Here is a 20,000-nt window from a genome sequence, read left to right as displayed (position 1 = left end):
AGTTATTATCGAAGTTGAAACTGACAATGGAAAAACTCCCTCTTATCTCTGTCTGTCTCTGCATGAGTAGTATTAGTCTGTGTGTATTTACAGTAGATACATCCTAACCCTCCTCCCCTCCTTCCTCTCCTCCCAGACGTGCTCGATTCAAGCGCTCCAACAGTGTGACGGCCAGCGTCCAGGCAGACCTGGACCCAGAGGGGGGTTACCCAGGCCTCACCTTCGCTGTTCCTACCCAGGATAAGAGCCTCCAGTACGGCTGCTCCTTCCAGAAACACTCCTCAGAGCCAGAGTCAGCCGACCAGTACGCAGAGTACCACCGCACGGTCAGTAGTTGGGCTGGGTAGTTAGTTGGTTAGTTAGTTAGTTAGTTAGGTTGTTAGGTTGATAGTTATTTGTTTAGTTTGCAGTTAGTTAGTTAGTCAGTTAGTTTTGTTTGTTTGGTAGTTAGGTAGTTAGGAAGTTAGGTGGTTAGGTAGTTTGTTAGGTAGATAGGTAGGTAGGTAGGTAGGTAGGTAGGTAGTTCATTCGTTATTTGGGCTCTTAGGCAGGTAGTTAGTTAGTTAGTTAGTTAGTTAGTTAGTTAGTTAGTTAGTTAGTTAGTTAGTTAGTTAGTTAGTTAGTTAGTTGGGTTGTTAGGTAGTTAGGTAGTTTGTTAGGTAGTTTGTTAGTTTGTTGGGTAGTTAGTTTGTTAGTTAGTTAGTTAGGTTGTTAGGTAGTTAGTTTGGTCGTTTGGTAGGTAGGTATGTAGGTAGTTAGTTAGTTAGTTAGTAAGGATGTTAGGTAGTTAGTTAGTTAGTTTGTTAGTTTGTCAGTTAGTTTGTCAGTTGTTAGGGAGGTATGTAGTTAGTGAGTGAGTTGGATTGTTAGGTAGGTATTTAGTTAGTTAGTTAGTTAATTAGTTGTTAGGTAGGTAGTTAGTTAGTTTCTTAGGTAGTTAGTTAGTTAGGTTGTTAGGTAGGTAGGTAGTTAGATAGTTAGGTTGTTAGGTTAGTCATTAGTTAGGTAGGTAGGTAGGTAGGTAGGTAGGTAGGTAGGTAGTTAGTTAGTAAGGATGTTAGGTAGGTAGTTAGGTAGTTAGGTAGTTAGGTAGTTTGTTAGTTTGTTGGGTAGTTAGTTTGTTAGTTAGTTAGTTAGTTAGGTTGTTAGTTAGTTAGTTAGGTTGTTAGGTAGTTAGTTTGGTAGTTTGGTAGGTAGGTATGTAGGTAGTTAGTTAGTTAGTAAGGATGTTAGGTAGGTAGTTAGTTAGTTTGTTAGTTTGTCAGTTATGTAGGTATGTAGTTAGTGAGTGAGTTGGGTTGTTAGGTAGGTAGTTAGTTAGTTTGTTTGTTAGTTAGGTAGTTAGTTAGTTAATTAGTTGTTAGGTAGGTAGTTAGTTAGTCTTTTAGGTAGGTAGTTAGTTAGGTTGTTAGGTAGGTAGGTAGTTAGTTAGTTAGTTAGGTTGTTAGGTAGTTAGTTTGTTAGGTTGTTAGGTAAGTCATTAGTTAGTTAGTTAGTTAGTTAGTTAGTTAGTTAGTTAGTTAGTTAGTTAGTTAGTTAGTTAGTTAGTTAGTTAGGTAGGTAGGTAGTTAGGTAGTTAGGATGTTAGGTAGGTAGTTAGGTAGTTAGGCTGTTAGGTAGGTAGTTTGTTAGTTTTTTATGTAGGTAATTAGTTAGTTCGTTAGGATGTTAGGTAGGTACTGTATATAGGTAGGTAGTTAGGTTGTTAGTTAGTTAGTTAGGTAGCTAGTTAGTCAGTCAGTTATTTAGGTTCTTAGGTAGGTAGTTAGTTAGTTAGTTAGTTAGTTAGTTAGTTCGTTTGTTAGGTAGGTCGGTAGGTAGTTAGGTAGCAGTTAATTGATTAGTTAGTTAGTTTGTTAGGTAGGTCGGTAGGTAGTTAGGTAGCAGTTAATTGATTAGTTAGTTAGTTTGTTAGGTAGGTCGGTAGATAGGTAGTTAGGTAGCAGTTAATTGATTAGTTAGTTAGTTAGTTGGGTTATTAGGTAGGTAGGTAGGTAGGTAGGTAGTTAGTTAGTTACATTGTTTGTTTGTTAGGTAGGTAGTTAGTTAAGTAGGTTGTTATGTAGGTAGTTAGTTAGTTAGTTGTTTAGGTAGATAGTTCATTGGGTTGTTAGGTAGGTAGGTAGGTAGGTAGGTAGGTAGGTAGGTAGGTAGGTAGGTAGTTTGTTAGTTTGTTATGTAGGTAATTAGTTAGTTAGTTAGAATGTTAGGTAGGTAGGTAGGTAGGTAGGTAGGTAGGTAGGTAGGTAGGTAGGTAGTTAGTTAGTTAGGTTGTTAGGTAGGTAGTTAGTTAGTTAGTTAGTTAGTTAGTTAGTTAGGTATTTAGTTAGTCAGTCAGTTATTTAGGTTGTTAGGTAGGTAGTTAGTTCGTTAGGTAGGTAGGTAGGTAGTTAGTTAGCAGTTAATTGATTAGTTAGTTAGTTAGGTTTTTAGGTTGTAAGGTAGTTAGTTAGCTAGCTAAGTAGGTAGGTAGGTAGGTAGGTAGGTAGGTAGGTAGGTAGGTAGGTAGGTAGGTAGTAGGTAGGTGGGTAGGTAGTTAGGTCCTGCGTGAGGATAATATACTATGCAACACTAGTTTGGTAACATTGTGTCTGCTTTATGCTTAGTATTTTTTACATCATTAAAGGACTTATCTACTTCCTGTCCTCTTCATCCCCATTGGGACTTCATTACATCATTAGCGGGTTTATCTACTTCCTGTCCTCTTCATCCCCATTGGGACTTCATTACATCATTAAAGGACTTATCTACTTCCTGTCCTCTTCATCCCCATTGGGACTTCATTACATCATTAAAGGACTTATCTACTTCCTGTCCTCTTCATCCCCAGTGGGACTTCATTACATCATTAAAGGACTTATCTACTTCCTGTCCTCTTCATCCCCATTGGGACTTCATTACATCATTAAAGGACTTATCTACTTCCTGCCCTCTTCATCCCCATTGGGACTTCATTACATCATTAAAGGGTTTATCTACTTCCTGTCCTCTTCATCCCCATTGGGACTTCATTACATCATTTTTATTTTTTATTTTATTTCACCTTTATTTAACCAGGTAGGCTAGTTGAGAACAAGTTCTCATTTGCAACTGCGACCTGGCCAAGATAAAGCATAGCAGTGTGAGCATACAACAAAGAGTTACACATGGAGTAAACAATTAACAAGTCAATAACACAGTAGAAAACGAAGGGGGGGGTCTATATACAATGTGTGCAAAGGCATGAGGAGGTAGGCAAATAATTACAATTTTGCAGATTAACACTGGAGTGATAAAAGATCAGATGGTCATGTACAGGTAGAGATATTGGTGTGCAGAAGAGCAGAAAAGTAAATAAATAAAAACAGTACGGGGATGAGGTAGGTGAAAAGGGTGGGCTATTTACCAATAGACTATGTACAGCTGCAGCGATCGGTTAGCTGCTCAGATAGCTGATGTTTGAAGTTGGTGAGGGAGATAAAAGTCTCCAACTTCAGCGATTTTTGCAATTCGTTCCAGTCACAGGCAGCAGAGTACTGGAACGAAAGGCGGCCAAATGAGGTGTTGGCTTTAGGGATGATCAGTGAGATACACCTGCTGGAGCGCGTGCTACGGATGGGTGTTGCCATCGTGACCAGTGAGCTGAGATAAGGCGGAGCTTTACCTAGCATAGACTTGTAGATGACCTGGAGCCAGTGGGTCTGGCGACGAATATGTAGCGAGGGCCAGCCGACTAGAGCATACAAGTCGCAGTGGTGGGTAGTATAAGGTGCTTTAGTGACAAAACGGATGGCACTGTGATAGACTGCATCCAGTTTGCTGAGTAGAGTGTTGGAAGCCATTTTGTAGATGACATCGCCGAAGTCGAGGATCGGTAGGATAGTCAGTTTTACTAGGGTAAGCTTGGCGGCTTGAGTGAAGGAGGCTTTGTTGCGGAATAGAAAGCCGACTCTTGATTTGATTTTCGATTGGAGATGTTTGATATGAGTCTGGAAGGAGAGTTTGCAGTCTAGCCAGACACCTAGGTACTTATAGACGTCCACATATTCTAGGTCGGAACCATCCAGGGTGGTGATGCTAGTCGGGCATGCAGGTGCAGGCAGCGACCGGTTGAAAAGCATGCATTTGGTTTTACTAGCGTTTAAGAGCAGTTGGAGGCCACGGAAGGAGTGTTGTATGGCATTGAAGCTTGTTTGGAGGTTAGATAGCACAGTGTCCAAAGACGGGCCGAAAGTATATAGAATGGTGTCGTCTGCGTAGAGGTGGATCGGGGAATCGCCCGCAGCAAGAGCAACATCATTGATATACACAGAGAAAAGAGTCGGCCCGAGAATTGAACCCTGTGGCACCCCCATAGAGACTGCCAGAGGACCGGACAGCATGCCCTCCGATTTGACACACTGAACTCTGTCTGCAAAGTAATTGGTGAACCAGGCAAGGCAGTCATCCGAAAAACCGAGGCTACTGAGTCTGCCGATAAGAATATGGTGATTGACAGAGTCGAAAGCCTTGGCAAGGTCGATGAAGACGGCTGCACAGTACTGTCTTTTATCGATGGCGGTTATGATGTCGTTTAGTACCTTGAGTGTGGCTGAGGTGCACCCATGACCGGCTCGGAAACCAGATTGCACAGCGGAGAAGGTACGGTGGGATTCGAGATGGTCAGTGACCTGTTTGTTGACTTGGCTTTCGAAGACCTTAGATAGGCAGGGCAGGATGGATATAGGTCTGTAACAGTTTGGGTCCAGGGTGTCTCCCCCTTTGAAGAGGGGGATGACTGCGGCAGCTTTCCAATCCTTGGGGATCTCAGACGAGATGAAAGAGAGGTTGAACAGGCTGGTAATAGGGGTTGCGACAATGGTGGCAGATAGTTTCAGAAATAGAGGGTCCAGATTGTCAAGCCCAGCTGATTTGTACGGGTCCAGGTTTTGCAGCTCTTTCAGAACATCTGCTATCTGGATTTGGGTAAAGGAGAACCTGGAGAGGCTTGGGCGAGGAGCTGCGGGGGGGGCGGAGCTGTTGGCCGAGGTTGAAGTAGCCAGGCGGAAGGCATGGCCAGCCGTTGAGAAATGCTTATTGAAGTTTTCGATAATCATGGATTTATCAGTGGTGACCGTGTTACCTAGCCTCAGTGCAGTGGGCAGCTGGGAGGAGGTGCTCTTGTTCTCCATGGACTTCACAGTGTCCCAGAACTTTTTGGAGTTGGAGCTACAGGATGCAAACTTCTGCCTGAAGAAGCTGGCCTTAGCTTTCCTGACTGACTGCGTGTATTGGTTCCGGACTTCCCTGAACAGTTGCATATCACGGGGACTATTCGATGCTATTGCAGTCCGCCACAGGATGTTTTTGTGCTGGTCGAGGGCAGTCAGGTCTGGGGTGAACCAAGGGCTGTATCTGTTCTTAGTTCTGCATTTTTTGAACGGAGCATGCTTATCTAAAATGGTGAGGAAGTTACTTTTAAAGAATGACCAGGCATCCTCAACTGACGGGATGAGGTCAATGTCCTTCCAGGATACCCGGGCCAGGTCGATTAGAAAGGCCTGCTCACAGAAGTGTTTTAGGGAGCGTTTGACAGTGATGAGGGGTGGTCGTTTGACTGCGGCTCCGTAGCGGATACAGGCAATGAGGCAGTGATCGCTGAGATCCTGGTTGAAGACAGCGGAGGTGTATTTGGAGGGCCAGTTGGTCAGGATGACGTCTATGAGGGTGCCCTTGTTTACAGAGTTAGGGTTGTACCTGGTGGGTTCCTTGATGATTTGTGTGAGATTGAGGGCATCTAGCTTAGATTGTAGGACTGGCGGGGTGTTAAGCATATCCCAGTTTAGGTCACCTAACAGAACAAACTCTGAAGCTAGATGGGGGGCGATCAATTCACAAATGGTGTCCAGGGCACAGCTGGGAGCTGAGGGGGGTCGGTAGCAGGCGGCAACCGTGAGAGACTTATTTCTGGAGAGAGTAATTTTCAAAATTAGTAGTTCGAACTGTTTGGGTATGGACCTGGAAAGTATGACATTACTTTGCAGGCCATCTCTGCAGTAAACTGCAACTCCTCCCCCTTTGGCAGTTCTATCTTGACGGAAGATGTTATAGTTGGGTATGGAAATCTCTGAATTTTTGGTGACCTTCCTGAGCCAGGATTCAGACACAGCAAGGACATCAGGGTTAGCAGAGTGTGCTAAAGCAGTGAGTAAGACAAACTTAGGGAGGAGGCTTCTGATGTTGACATGCATGAAACCAAGGCTTTTTCGAACACAGAAGTCAACAAATGAGGGTGCCTGGGGACATGCAGGGCCTGGGTTTACCTCCACATCACCCGCGGAACAGAGAAGGAGTAGTATGAGGGTGCGGCTAAAGGCTATCAAAACTGGTCGCCTAGAGCGTTGGGGACAGAGAATAAGAGGAGCAGGTTTCTGGGCATGGTAGAATATATTCAGGGCATAATGCGCAGACAGGGGTATGGTGGGGTGCGGGTACAGCGGAGGTAAGCCCAGGCACTGGGTGATGATGAGAGAGGTTGTATCTCTGGACATGCTGGTAGTAATGGGTGAGGTCACCGCATGTGTGGGAGGTGGGACAAAGGAGTTATCAGGGGTATGAAGAGTGGAACTAGGGGCTCCATTGTGAACTAAAACAATGATAACTAACCTGAACAACAGTATACAAGGCATATTGACATTTGAGAGAGACATACAGCGAGGCATACAGTAATCACAGGTGTTGAATTGGGAAAGCTAGCTAAAACAGTAGGTGAGACAACAGCTAATCAGCTAGCACAACAACAGCAGGTAAAATGGCGTAGACTAGGCAACGGGGCCAACAGATAAAACAAACAAGCAGAATGGAGTACCGTGATTTATGGACAGTCCAGCGTGCATCAGCTATGTAGCCAAGAGATCAGTGTCCAGGGGGCAGCGGTGGATGGGGAAGGGAAGCTGGACTGGCGAGTGTTATCCAGGTTAAAAAAACGAACAATGACTAAATAGCTTGTAGCTAGTTAGCTGGTTAGCTTCTGGAGGTTCTTGAGTGTGTTCTAAAAATAAATAAAAAATAATAGCGATTCCGTATCACATTGGGTGAGGCAGGTTTCCGGAAGGTATAAACAAATTAAAAGTCAAAAGAGATAGAAAGTAAATATGGGTCCGGTGAGCGTTTGAGACGCGGCGATTCAGGTGGTTAGCAGGCCTGTGCTAACAAGCTAACAGTTTGTAGGCCCGGGCTAGACAAGGTAGCAGTTAGCGGACCGGAGCTGGACAAGCTAGCAGTTAGCAGGCCGAATTAGCAAGCAGGGAGATAGCGAGGGCTAGAGAGTTAGCCTTTGGGGGACGTCGCGATGGGGTGAGTCTGTTTATTCCTCTTCATGCGGTGACATCGATAGACCGGTCGTGGGCCCGGGTATTGTAGCTCAGGAGTATGCTACGGTGGTAGCGCAGGCCGGGCTAGCTTCAAGCTAAGTGGGTGGAAACGCTAGCCAGGGGTAATCATCCAGGGTTGCGGTTTAGCTAGATAGCTAGTTGTGAAGATCCAGCGTATTTGGAAGCTTAGGTTTAGCAAAATGTTTTTAAAGGGATAGCTATGTAAAAAACGAAAAATATGTAAAAAAAAACGAAAAATATGTAAAAAACGAAAAATAAACAAAATATAAACAAAATATACAGGGACACGACACGACAGGACGACTTACTGCTACGCCATCTTGGATTCATTAAAGGGTTTATCTACTTCCTGTCCTCTTCATCCCCATTTGGGACTTTATTACATAATGAACTGTCTCCACTTCTCCCTAATAAAGAACAGCAAGTTGCAATCTGCCCTTAGAAGCATCCACTCCATTTAGCCAAGGGACTGTACATTATTTGTAACTAGGGACACCTGAAGAGAATTGGATCTCTCTGAAATGAAAATGGATGGCCCTCCCTTCAATTAAATATATTCTTACACGACCCTCCCTGAACATTTGGAAAAAAAAGAAAAGAAAAGTGATCCCCCAAAAAGAATCATGAAACATAAAGTGGCTTTCGGAGAACATGCCTATTGTTTACTCCTAGGAGAGACCAGAGCCTTAGATATGGAGTTTATTAAGAAACTGCTCTTTGTTTTTTTAAGAATGACATGTCAGCGTAGCCAGAAGGTTGTGGATTCGTAGACCACCACGGACAACGCTCTAACCACTAGGATACCTGCCGCCTCTACGCTCTAACCACTAGGAACCTGCCACCTTTACACTCTAACCACTAGGATACCTGCCACCTCTACGCTCTAACCACTAGGATACCTGCCACCTCTACGCTCTAACCACTAGGATACCTGCCACCTCTACGCTCTAACCACTAGGATACCTGCCACCTCTACACTCTAACCACTAGGATACCTGCCACCTCTACGCTCTAACCACTAGGATACCTGCCACCTCTACGCTCTAACTACTAGGATACCTGCCACCTCTACGCTCTAACCACTAGGATACCTGCCACCTCTACGCTCTAACCACTAGGATACCTGCCACCTCTACGCTCTAACTACTAGGATACCTGCCACCTCTACGCTCTAACCACTAGGATACCTGCCACCTCTACGCTCTAACCACTAGGATACCTGCCACCTACGCTCTACCTAGACCTGCACTACGCTAACCACTAGGATACCTGCCACCTCTACGCTCTAACCACTAGGATACCTGCCACCTCTACGCTCTAACCACTAGGATACCTGCCACCTCTACGCTCTAACCACTAGGATACCTGCCACCTCTACGCTCTAACCACTAGGATATCTGCCACCTCTACACTCTAACCACTAGGCTACCTAACTCCTCTACACTCTAACCACTAGGATACCTGCCACCTCTACGCTCTAACCACTAGGATACCTGCCACCTCTACGCTCTAACCACTAGGATACCTGCCACCTCTACGCTCTAACCACTAGGATATCTGCCACCTCTACGCTCTAACCACTAGGATACCTGCCACCTCTACGCTCTAACTACTAGGATACCTGCCACCTCTACGCTCTAACCACTAGGATACCTGCCACCTCTACGCTCTAACCACTAGGATACCTGCCACCTCTACGCTCTAACCACTAGGCTACCTAACTCCTCTACACTCTAACCACTAGGATACCTGCCACCTCTACGCTCTAACCACTAGGATACCTGCCACCTCTACGCTCTAACCACTAGGATACCTGCCACCTCTACGCTCTAACCACTAGGATATCTGCCACCTCTACGCTCTAACCACTAGGATACCTGCCACCTCTACGCTCTAACTACTAGGATACCTGCCACCTCTACGCTCTAACCACTAGGATACCTGCCACCTCTACGCTCTAACCACTAGGATACCTGCCACCTCTACGCTCTAACCACTAGGATACCTGCCACCTCTACGCTCTAACCACTAGGATACCTGCCACCTCTACGCTCTAACCACTAGGATACCTGCCACCTCAACGCTCTAACTACTAGGATACCTGCCACCTCTACACTCTAACCACTAGGCTACCTGCCGCCTCTACACTCTAACCACTAGGCTACCTGCCTCCTCTACACTCTAACCACTAGGCTACCTGCCGCCTCTACACTCTAACCACTAGGCTACCTGCCTCCTCTACACTCTAACCACTAGGCTACCTGCCGCCTCTACACTCTACCTGGCCAGCTCCTGATTGGTTAAGAGTTAGTATGTTGCTCCTGATTGGTTAAGAGTTAGTATGTTGCTCCTGATTGGTATGTTGCTCCTGATTGGTAAGTTGCTCCTGATTGGTTAAGAGTTAGTATGTTGCTCTTGATTGGTTAAGAGTTAGTATGTTGCTCCTGATTGGTATGTTGCTCCTGATTGGTATGTTGCTCCTGATTGGTTAAGAGTTAGTATGTTGCTCCTGATTGGTATGTTGCTCCTGATTTGTTAAGAGTTAGTATGTTGCTCCTGATTGGTTAAGAGTTAGTATGTTGCTCCTGATTGGTATGTTGCTCCTGATTGGTATGTTGCTCCTGATTGGTATGTTGCTCCTGATTGGTATGTTGCTCCTGATTGGTATGTTGCTCCTGATTGGTTAAGAGTTAGTATGTAGCTCCTGATTGGTATGTTGCTCCTGATTGGTTAAGAGTTGGTATGTAGCTCCTGATTGGTATGTTGCTCCTGATTGGTATGTTGCTCCTGATTGGTATGTTGCTCCTGATTGGTATGTTGCTCCTGATTGGTATGTTGCTCCTGATTGGTATTTTGCTCCTGATTGGTATGTTGCTCCTGATTGGTTAAGAGTTAGTATGTTGCTCCTGATTGGTATGTTGCTCCTGATTGGTTAAGAGTTAGTATGTTGCTCCTGATTGGTATGTTGCTCCTGATTGGTATGTTGCTCCTGATTGGTATGTTGCTCCTGATTGGTTAAGAGTTAGTATGTTATGTTACTCCTGATTGGTTAAGAGTTAGTATGTTGTTTAACAGCCTGTTGCGGAGCTCCCTCACTGTTTTCTAATGTTCAATACACCAGGGTAAATGGTAAAATTATTTCTGGAAAAATGTATTCTGATTCATTCGTTGTATATTACATTTAGGCCTAATTACCACTCAAATTAAATTAAAAGAATGACAAACTAAATCAATATTGCTATAGCAATTTATAGGTAGGTAAATGCTGGTTTCGTCCTTGTATTCTTTCTCTATGGCAGTGGCACTGAGAACACCCACAGACAGAAAACTCTGTTGCTGAAATGGTTGACTTTAAAAACAATCTTGTACGATTTACTTGAACCCTACTGTTCTGAGTGCTTATCTCACAGAAACGTACCACCTCTATTGCGTATGCAGACACACTGATCCCCCCCCCCCCCCCCCCCCCACATGAACCCCCCCCCCATCATCTCACCAACGAGATCTAGGATCCAAATTCACCGTGTGTCTGCTTTGATATTCATAAAACACCACGGACCCCATTGCTCCAGTGGAACCCCAGTAACGACCCCAGTTGTCCATTCAGCACCGCGATTCAAAGGGCGAATTCAAGTCACTCCAAGTCACTCAAAAAAATAACCCCCATAAGTCACTCAAAAAAATAACCCCCATAAGTCACTCAAAAAAAATTACCCCCATAAGTCACTCAAAAAAATAACCCCCATAAGTCACTCAAAAAATAACCCCCATAAGTCACTCAAAAAATAACCCCCATAAGTCACTAAAAAAAATAACCCCCGTGAAGATGTTGCCGTTATCTAATAGTCCTATTCGTCAATTGGGTATTCGTAGAAATAGACGATGGTCACTTCTCACAATGGTGCTGGTTTTAGTAAAGTTTAGATCAAAGCTGAATCAATGTCTCGGCAAAAATGTTTGCTAATGTATTAAAAAGAAATAACACAAATATGATATTTACATAAGTATTCAGACCCTTTGCTTTAAGACTCAACATTGAGCTCAGCTGCATCCTGTTTCCGTTGATCATCATGGAGAAAACTCTAAAACAACTTGATTAGAGTCCACCTGTGGTAAATTCAATTAATTGCACATGATTTGGAAAGGCACACACCTGTCTATATAAGGTCCCACAGTTGACGATGCATGTCAGAGCAAAAACCAAGCCATGAGGTCGAAGGAATTGTCCGTAGAGCTCTGAGACCGGATTGTGTCGAGGCACAACAGATCTGTGGAAGGGTACCAAAAAATGTCTGCAGCATTGAAGGTCCCCAAGAACACAGTGGCCTCCACCATTCTTAAATGGAACCACTAAGACTCTTCCGAGAGCTGGCTGCCCAGCCAAACTGAGCAATCGGGGGAGAAGGGCCCTTGGTCAGGGAGGTGACCAAGAAACCTGATGGTCACTCTGTCAGAGCTCCAAAGTTCCTCTGTGGAGATGGGAGAACCTTCAAGAAGGACAACCATCTCTGCAGCACTACAGCAATCAGGCCTTTATGGTAGGGTGACCAGACGGAAGCCACTCCTCAGTAAAAAACACTTGACAGCTCGCTTGGAGTTTTCCAAAAGGCATCTAAAGTACCCAGTCCATGAGAAACAAGATTCTCTGATCTGATGAAACCAATATTGAACTCTTCGGCCTGAATGCCAAGTGTCATGTCTGGAGGAAACCTGGCACCATCCCTACGGTGAAGCATGGTGGTGGCAGCGTCATGTCTGGAGGAAACCTGGCACCATCCCTACGGTGACGCATGGTGGTGGCAGCGTCACGTCTGGAGGAAACCTGGCACCAACCCTACGGTGAAGCATGGTGGTGGCAGCGTCATGTCTGGAGGAAACCTTGCACCATCCCTACGGTGAAGCATGGTGGTGGCAGCATCATGCTGTGGGGATGTTTTTCAGCGGCAGGGACTGGGAGACTAGTCAGGATTGAGGGAAAGATGAACAGAGTAAAGTGCAGAGAGATCCTTGATGAAAACCTGCTCCAGAGCATTCAGGACATCAGACTGGGGCGAAGGTTCACCTTCCAACAGGACAACGACCCTAAGCACACAGCCAAGACAATGCAGGAGTGGCTTTGGGCCACGTCTCTGAATGTCCTTGACTTGAACCCGATCAAACATCTCTGGAGAGACTGGAAAATAGCTGTGCAGCGAGAGAGCTTGAGAGAACCTGAGAGAGCTTGAGAGAATCTGCAGAGAATAATGGGAGAAACTCCCCAAATACAGGTGTGCCAAGCTTGTATTGACATACCGAAGAACACTCTGTGCTTCAACAAAGTACTGAGTAAAGTACTGAGTAAATAGGTATGTAAATGTGATATTTCAGGAGGGAGGTTTTATGTCCAAAAATGTCTAGAAACCTGTTTTTGTTTTGTCACTCTGGGTTATTGTGTGTAGATTGATGAGGGAAACAAACTATTTAATTATTTTTAGAATAAGGCTTTAACGTAACAAAAGGTGGAAAAAGTCAAGGGGTCTGAATACTTTCAGAATGTACTGTATAGGTCTACTGTAGGATACTGTAGTGGTACTGTACAGACCTACTGTAGCATACTGTAGTGGTACTGTACAGACCTACTGTAGCATACTGTAGGATACTGTAGTGGTACTGTACAGACCTACTGTAGCATACTGTAGGATACTGTAGTGGTACTGTACAGACCTACTGTAGCATAGTGTAGGATACTGTAGTGGTACTGTACAGACCTACTGTAGCATACTGTAGGATACTGTAGTGGTACTGTACAGACCTACTGTAGCATACTATACTTATTTTCCACCATAATTTGCAAATAAGTTCATTAAAAACCCTACAATGTAATTTTGTCTGTCATAGTTGAAGTGTACCTATGATGAAAATTACAGGCCTCTCTCATCTTTTAATTGGGAGAACTTGCACAATTGGTGGCTGACTAAATACTTTTTTGCCCCACTGTATATAGCCTAGGCCTGTAACGTATAATGAAGGATATGGATCATTTGATTGAGACCACACTAGGCAGACTGATACCCTAGGCAGACTGATACACTAGGCAGACTGATACACTAGGCAGACTGATACCCTAGGCAGACTGATACCCTAGGCAGACTGATACACTAGGCAGACTGATACCCTAGGCAGACTGATACCCTAGGCAGACTGATACCCTAGGCAGACTGATACACTAGGCAGACTGATACCCTAGGCAGACTGATACCCTAGGCAGACTGATACCCTAGGCAGACTGATACACTAGGCAGACTGATACCCTAGGCAGACTGATACACTAGGCAGACTGATACCCTAGGCAGACTGATACCCTAGGCAGACTGATACACTAGGCAGACTGATACCCTAGGCAGACTGATACACTAGGCAGACTGATACACTAGGCAGACTGATACCCTAGGCAGACTGATACACTAGGCAGACTGATACCCTAGGCAGACTGATACCCTAGGCAGACTGATACCCTAGGCAGACTGATACACTAGGCAGACTGATACCCTAGGCAGACTGATACACTAGGCAGACTGATACCCTAGGCAGACTGATACCCTAGGCAGACTGATACCCTAGGCAGACTGATACACTAGGCAGACTGATACCCTAGGCAGACTGATACACTAGGCAGACTGATACCCTAGGCAGACTGATACACTAGGCAGACTGATACCCTAGGCAGACTGATACACTAGGCAGCACAGGGCGCACATCGAGATACCATAATAAAGAAATCGTTCTCTAAACACTGAGCAATATGACATTTAATTGATTACAAATTACATGATCCTCCCCTGGACTCAATAGAAAAAGATATACTAACCCCCCCCCCCTGACTGAAAAGCATGACCCTCTCCCATTTTTCTCCGGGTAACTGTTGTGTAAATTTCCCATCTCTCCCTAACTTGACTTACTTTGACTTGAAACCCTTTCATTTGCTCAGGTTCTGTGTTGAATTGTTGTTGTTGTTGTTGTTGTTGTTGTTGAGCTAAGCCTTTAGCATTTAGCCTTTAGCATTTAGCCTTTAGCCTTTAGCCTCCCCATCAGCATTTAGCCTTTAGCCTTTAGCATTTAGCCTTTAGCCTCCCCATCAGCGTAACTGGTTGTTGCTACTGGTTGTCTCTAGGTGCACACCCAGGGCCAGTGGGCCTACAGAGAAGACTATGTCCAGGATGGTTACGCTACAGACCCCCACCAGATCCCCCCGCTGCCCCCGCGGGCCCACTCCCCTCTACCCCTCGCAGCGGACCGTGGTGGCTGGATAGGCACACCCCAGCCCTCGCTGGAGGGGGGTCTCCGTAGTCTACCTGATTCCGGTCGCGCCTCGCCCTGTCTGAGAGACGGAGAGTTCTTCCTACGCCTCCTTCAGACGGAGGTGGAGAGGATGGAGGGATGGTGTCAGAACATGGAGAGAGAGGCGGAGGAGAACGAGCTGCCGGAGGAGGGTGAGGAAAGGGGGAGAAAGGGTGGGAGGCAGGGTGGAAGAGGGGTGAGATGTTGGATGAGTGCTGGGGGGGTTGTCAGAAAGAGTAGGAAGTAAGTTATAGGAAAGTTGGACTGGTTTGAGCCTTAGCTCACAAGTTCCACACATTGGACTCTCTACTTCCTGACTCCCCCGTCTTTCTGTTGCCTTACATCCTGTTTCCTGTGTGTTTCCTGTCCAGTTCTGGAGCTGATCCGTAATGCGGTGGGCAGTGCCCAGATGCTCATGACCCAAAAGGTCCAGCAGTTCTTCCGTCTGTGCCAGCAAAGCGTGGTGAGTGGTTGTTACTGTGTGTGTGTGTGTGTGTGTGTGTGTGTGTGTGTGTGTGTGTGTGTGTGTGGTTTCACTATCCTTGTGGGACAAAAAAAAATTGACAATGTGGGGACATTTCACCTGTCCCCTCAAGGAAAAAGGCTATTTTAGGTTTGGGGTTCGGGTTACAATTAGGGTTAGGGTTAGGATTAGAGGTTAGGGTTAGGATTAGGGGTTAGGATTAGAGGATAGGGTTAGGATTATAGGTTAGGGTTAGAGGTTAGGGTTAGGGTTAGGATTATAGGTTAGGGTTAGGATTAGAGATTAGGGTTAGGATTAGAGATTAGGGTTAGAGGTTAGGGTTAGGATTAGAGGTTAGGGTTAGGATTAGAGGTTAGGGTTAGGATTCGAGATTAGGGTTAAGATTAGAGGTTAGGGTTAGGATTAGAGGTTAGGGTTAGGATTAGAGGTTAGGGTTAGGATTGGAGATTAGGGTTAGGATTAAAGGTTAGGGTTAGGATTAGAGGTTAGGGTTAGGATTAGAGTTTAGGGTTAGGATTAGAGGTTAGGGTTAGGATTAGAAGTTAGGGTTAGGATTAGAGGTTAGGTTTAGAGGTTAGGATTAGAGGTTAGGATTAGAGGTTAGGTTTAGGGTTAGGATTAGAGGTTAGGTTTAGAGGTTAGGATTAGAGGTTAGGATTAGAGGTTAGGTTTAGGGTTAGGATTAGAGGTTAGGTTTAGAGGTTAGGATTAGAGGTTAGGTTTAGGGTTAGGATTAGAGGTTAGGATTAGAGGTTAGGATTAGAGGTTAGGATTAGAGGTTAGGTTTAGGGTTAGGATTAGAGGTTAGGTTTAGAGGTTAGGATTAGAGGTTAGGATTAGAGGTTAGGGTTAGGGTTAGGATTAGAGGTTAGGATTAGAGGTTAGGTTTAGGGTTAGGACTAGAGGTTAGGATTAGAGGTTAGGATTAGAGGTTAGGTTTAGGGTTAGGATTAGAGGTTAGGTTTAGGGTTAGGATTAGAGGTTAGGTTTAGGGTTAGGATTAGAGGTTAGGTTTAGGGTTAGGATTAGAGGTTAGGGTTAGGTTCAGGGATAGGATTAGAAGTTAGGTTTCGATTTAGGTTTAGGGTTAAGGTTAAGGTTGGGGTTTGGTTAGGGTTTGGTTAACGGTTAGGGAAAATAGGATTTTGAATGGGAATACATTTTTTGGTCCCCACAAGGATAGTAAAACAAAGGTGTGTGTGTGTTTATTTGTGTTCTCTTCTATATTTTGTCAACCAATATGAATGAGCCCTAGCTACAGTATGGGCATATCTACAAATATGAGTGAGTCCTAGCTATGGGGATAATGTAACTACAAATATGAGTGAGTCCTAGCTATGGGGATAATGTAACTACAAATATGAGTGAGTCCTAGCTATGGGGATAATGTAACTACAAATATGAGTGAGTCCTAGCTATGGGGATAATGTAACTACAAATATGAGTGAGTCCTAGCTATGGGGATAATGTAACTACAAATATGAATGAGTCCTAGCCATGGGGATAATGTAACTACAAATATGAGTGAGTCCTAGCTATGGGGATAATGTAACTACAAATATGAGTGAGTCCTAGCTATGGGGATAATGTAACTACAAATATGAATGAGTCCTACCTATGGGGATAATGTAACTACAAATATGAGTGAGTCCCAACTATGAGTGAGTCCTAGCTTTAGGGATAATGTAACTACAAATATGAGTGAGTCCTAGCTATGGGGATAATGTAACTACAAATATGAATGAGTCCTAGCCATGGGGATAATGTAACTACAAATATGAGTGAGTCCTAGCTATGGGGATAATGTAACTACAAATATGAGTGAGTCCTAGCTATGGGGATAATGTAACTACAAATATGAATGAGTCCTACCTATGGGGATAATGTAACTACAAATATGAGTGAGTCCCAACTATGAGTGAGTCCTAGCTTTAGGGATAATGTAACTACAAATATGAGTGAGTCCTAGCTATGGGGATAATGTAACTACAAATATGAATGAGTCCTAGCCATGGGGATAATGTAACTACAAATATGAGTGAGTCCTAGCTATGGGGATAATGTAACTACAAATATGAATGAGTCCTAGCTATGGGGATAATGTAACAACATTATCCCATAACTACATTAAACTTATTTTCCCCTGCACCCCTCACCCCTCCAGGACCCGTCGGCGTACCCCCAGCCCACCTCTCAGGACCTGTCCGGGCTCTGGGACCTGCTCCAGCTCAACGTGGAAGACGTCAAGAGCAAGTTCCAGCACCTCCAGAGGCTCAAGGACTCCGGCTGGAGGCTTCCCCCAGACAAGAAAGTGAGAGCCGGGGTCTGCTTTGCCCTGTTGCCCCCTGACCCTGGGTCATTCCCCAGAGCCAAGATGGCAGTGTGTCGGAGAGTGGCACAGATGGTTCTGCTGCCTCCAAGCCCTGGCTGTGAAACTACACAACATCAAGAGGGGGGAGAAGCCTTAAGCTTTTAAAGTTTTGTGTTAGTTCTGATTGCCCAAAAATTAGCTGAGCCCATCTTAACTAAAATGACTGAGTGCTGTTTCAAAGCTTTATGACAATAGTGTTTATATATTGTTTTGGAAAAGACAGGAAGAACAAAACTCACAGTAGCAACTGGCATCTATTAACAAGTGCTAACAATTCCTACCTCATTTCCTTCCTCTCTTCTTTCACATACTGATCCATATTGGTGTCTTTATTTTTGGTGGGAATATTCTGCACTCCTTTCTGCTACGTCTACCCCCCATTTTGCATTGTTTCATGGGTGTCTTTATTATGTTGGTTTTGTATTTCACATCTCATTATACATCTGTCCCCCCCCCACCCCTACAATCTTCTATTTGGCCTTCATCCTCCTCTCATGTTCTACCTTCTCTCATTCTCCCATGATCCTGCTCATCCTTCCATTTTGGCCACCACATCCCACTGACTCTATCATCCTTCCATTTTGGCCACCACATCCCACTGACTCTATCATCCTTCCATTTTGGCCACCACATCCCACTGACTCTATCATCCTTCCATTTTGGCCACCACATCCCACTGACTCTATCATCCAACTTACCAACCACACAATCCCTCCTCCCGTCACCCCCCCCCCTTCCCCACATCCCTCCTCCCTCACCCCTCATCCCTCCTCCCCTCATCCCCTCCCATTACCCCCCTCCTCCCTCATCCCCCGTCCCCTCATCCTCCTCCCGTCACCCCCGTCCCCTTCCCCTCATCCCTCCTCCCCTCATCCCCTCCCATTACCCCCCTTCCCCACATCCCTCCTCCCTCATCCCCCCTTCCCCTCATCCCTCATCCCCCCTTCCCCTCATCCCTCCTCCCCTCATCCCCTCCCATTACCCCCCTTCACCACATCCCTCCTCCCTCATCCCCCCTTCCCCTCATCCCTCCTCCCTCATCCCCCCTTCCCCTCATCCCTTCTCCCGTCATCCCCCCTCCCTTCCCCACATCCCTCCTCCCCTCACACCCCCCCCATTACCTCTCCTCCCCTCATCCCATCATCCCCCCCTTCCCCACATCCCTCCTCCCTCATCCCCCTGCCCCTCATCCCTCCTCCCATCATCCCCCCTCCCTTCCCCACATCCCTCCTCCCCTCACCCCCCCCCTCCCCTCACCCCCCTCACCTCATCCCCCCCATTACCTCTCCTCCCCTCATCCCGTCATCCTCCCCTTCCCCACATCCCTCCTCCCTCATCCCCCCTTCCCCTCATCCCTCCTCCCGTCATCCCCCTCCCTTCCCCACATCACTCCTCCCATCACCCCCCCTCCCCTCACCCCCCTCCCCTCATCCCCCCCATCACCTCTCCTCCCCTCATCCCGTCATCCCCCCCTTCCCCTCATCCCTCCTCCCGTCATCTCCCCTCCCTTCCCCACATCACTCCTCCCTTCACCCCCCCTCCCCTCATCACCCCCATTACCCCTCATCCCTCCTCCCTCATCCCCCCCTTCCCCTCATCCCTCCTCCCATCATCCCCCCTCCCTTCCCCACATCACTCCTCCCCTCACCCCCCCCTCCCCTCATCCCCCCATTACCTCTCCTCCCCTCATCTCTCATCCCATCATCCCCCCCTTCCCCTCATCCCTCCTCCCTCATCCCCCCTTCCCCTCATCCCTCCTCCCGTCATCCCCCCTTCCCGTCATCCCCCCTCCCTTCCCCACATCACTCCTCCCCTCCCCCCCCCTCCCCTCATCCCCCCCATTACCTCTCCTCCCCTCATCTCTCATCCCATCATCCCCCCCTTCCCCACATCCCTCCTCCCCTCAATCCCCCTCCCCTCATCCCCCCCATTACCCCTCATCCCTCCTCCCTCATCCCCCCTTCCCCTCATCCCTCCTCCCGTCATCCCCCTCCCTTCCCCACATCCCTCCTCCCCTCATCCCCCCCATTACCCCTCATCCCTCCTCCCTCATCCCCCCTTCCCCTTCCCCTCATCCCTCCTCCCCTCACCCCCCCTCTCCTCCCCACATCCCTCCTCCCGTCATCCCCCTCAGGATGACAAGAAGCTTCCTCCCCCACTACCAAAGAAGCCAGCTGGCGGGGTGAGCGGCAGTCTCCGTGCCGACAGCGTCAGCGACCTCTCAGTGGAACGAAGGGTAGGAGGAGGCGGAGGGGTGCTGGTGATGGCCCGTAGCGGGGGTGTGGGACGGGCCATGCCTGTCCGGGAGAAGTCCTTAGACCTGGGGGACAGACAGAGGACGGAAGCACGCAGGAGACTGCTCCAGACCAAGAGGTCCTCTTCCTTCAGACAGAACTCAGCCACGGAGAGCGCAGACAGCATCGAGATCTACATCCCAGAGGCTCAGACCCGGCTCTGAACATGGAGATACAGCCCT

The 20,000-nt window shown here is 46.6% G+C and overlaps 1 protein-coding gene across 1 annotated transcript in view; it reads left to right on the top strand.

The window, feature by feature from the left end:
* The window catches only part of dlgap3 (discs, large (Drosophila) homolog-associated protein 3), a 53,883-nt gene that overhangs the window by 32,221 nt on the left and 1,662 nt on the right, over positions 1-20,000 (top strand). Inside the window, 5 exon segments of the mRNA XM_031789112.1 lie at positions 137-326; positions 14,503-14,821; positions 15,041-15,132; positions 17,318-17,464; positions 19,659-20,000. The exon segment at positions 19,659-20,000 is cut by the window's right edge and continues 1,662 nt beyond it. Of these exon segments, the coding sequence (XP_031644972.1) occupies positions 137-326; positions 14,503-14,821; positions 15,041-15,132; positions 17,318-17,464; positions 19,659-19,982 (1,072 nt within the window). The 3' untranslated portion in view covers positions 19,983-20,000.

Source organism: Oncorhynchus kisutch, linkage group LG14, assembly GCF_002021735.2.
Source record: "Oncorhynchus kisutch isolate 150728-3 linkage group LG14, Okis_V2, whole genome shotgun sequence".
In the NCBI taxonomy this organism is placed as follows: domain Eukaryota; kingdom Metazoa; phylum Chordata; class Actinopteri; order Salmoniformes; family Salmonidae; genus Oncorhynchus; species Oncorhynchus kisutch.
Note: the sequence above shows the minus strand (reverse complement) of the source record. Positions and strands in the feature narration are given on the sequence as shown.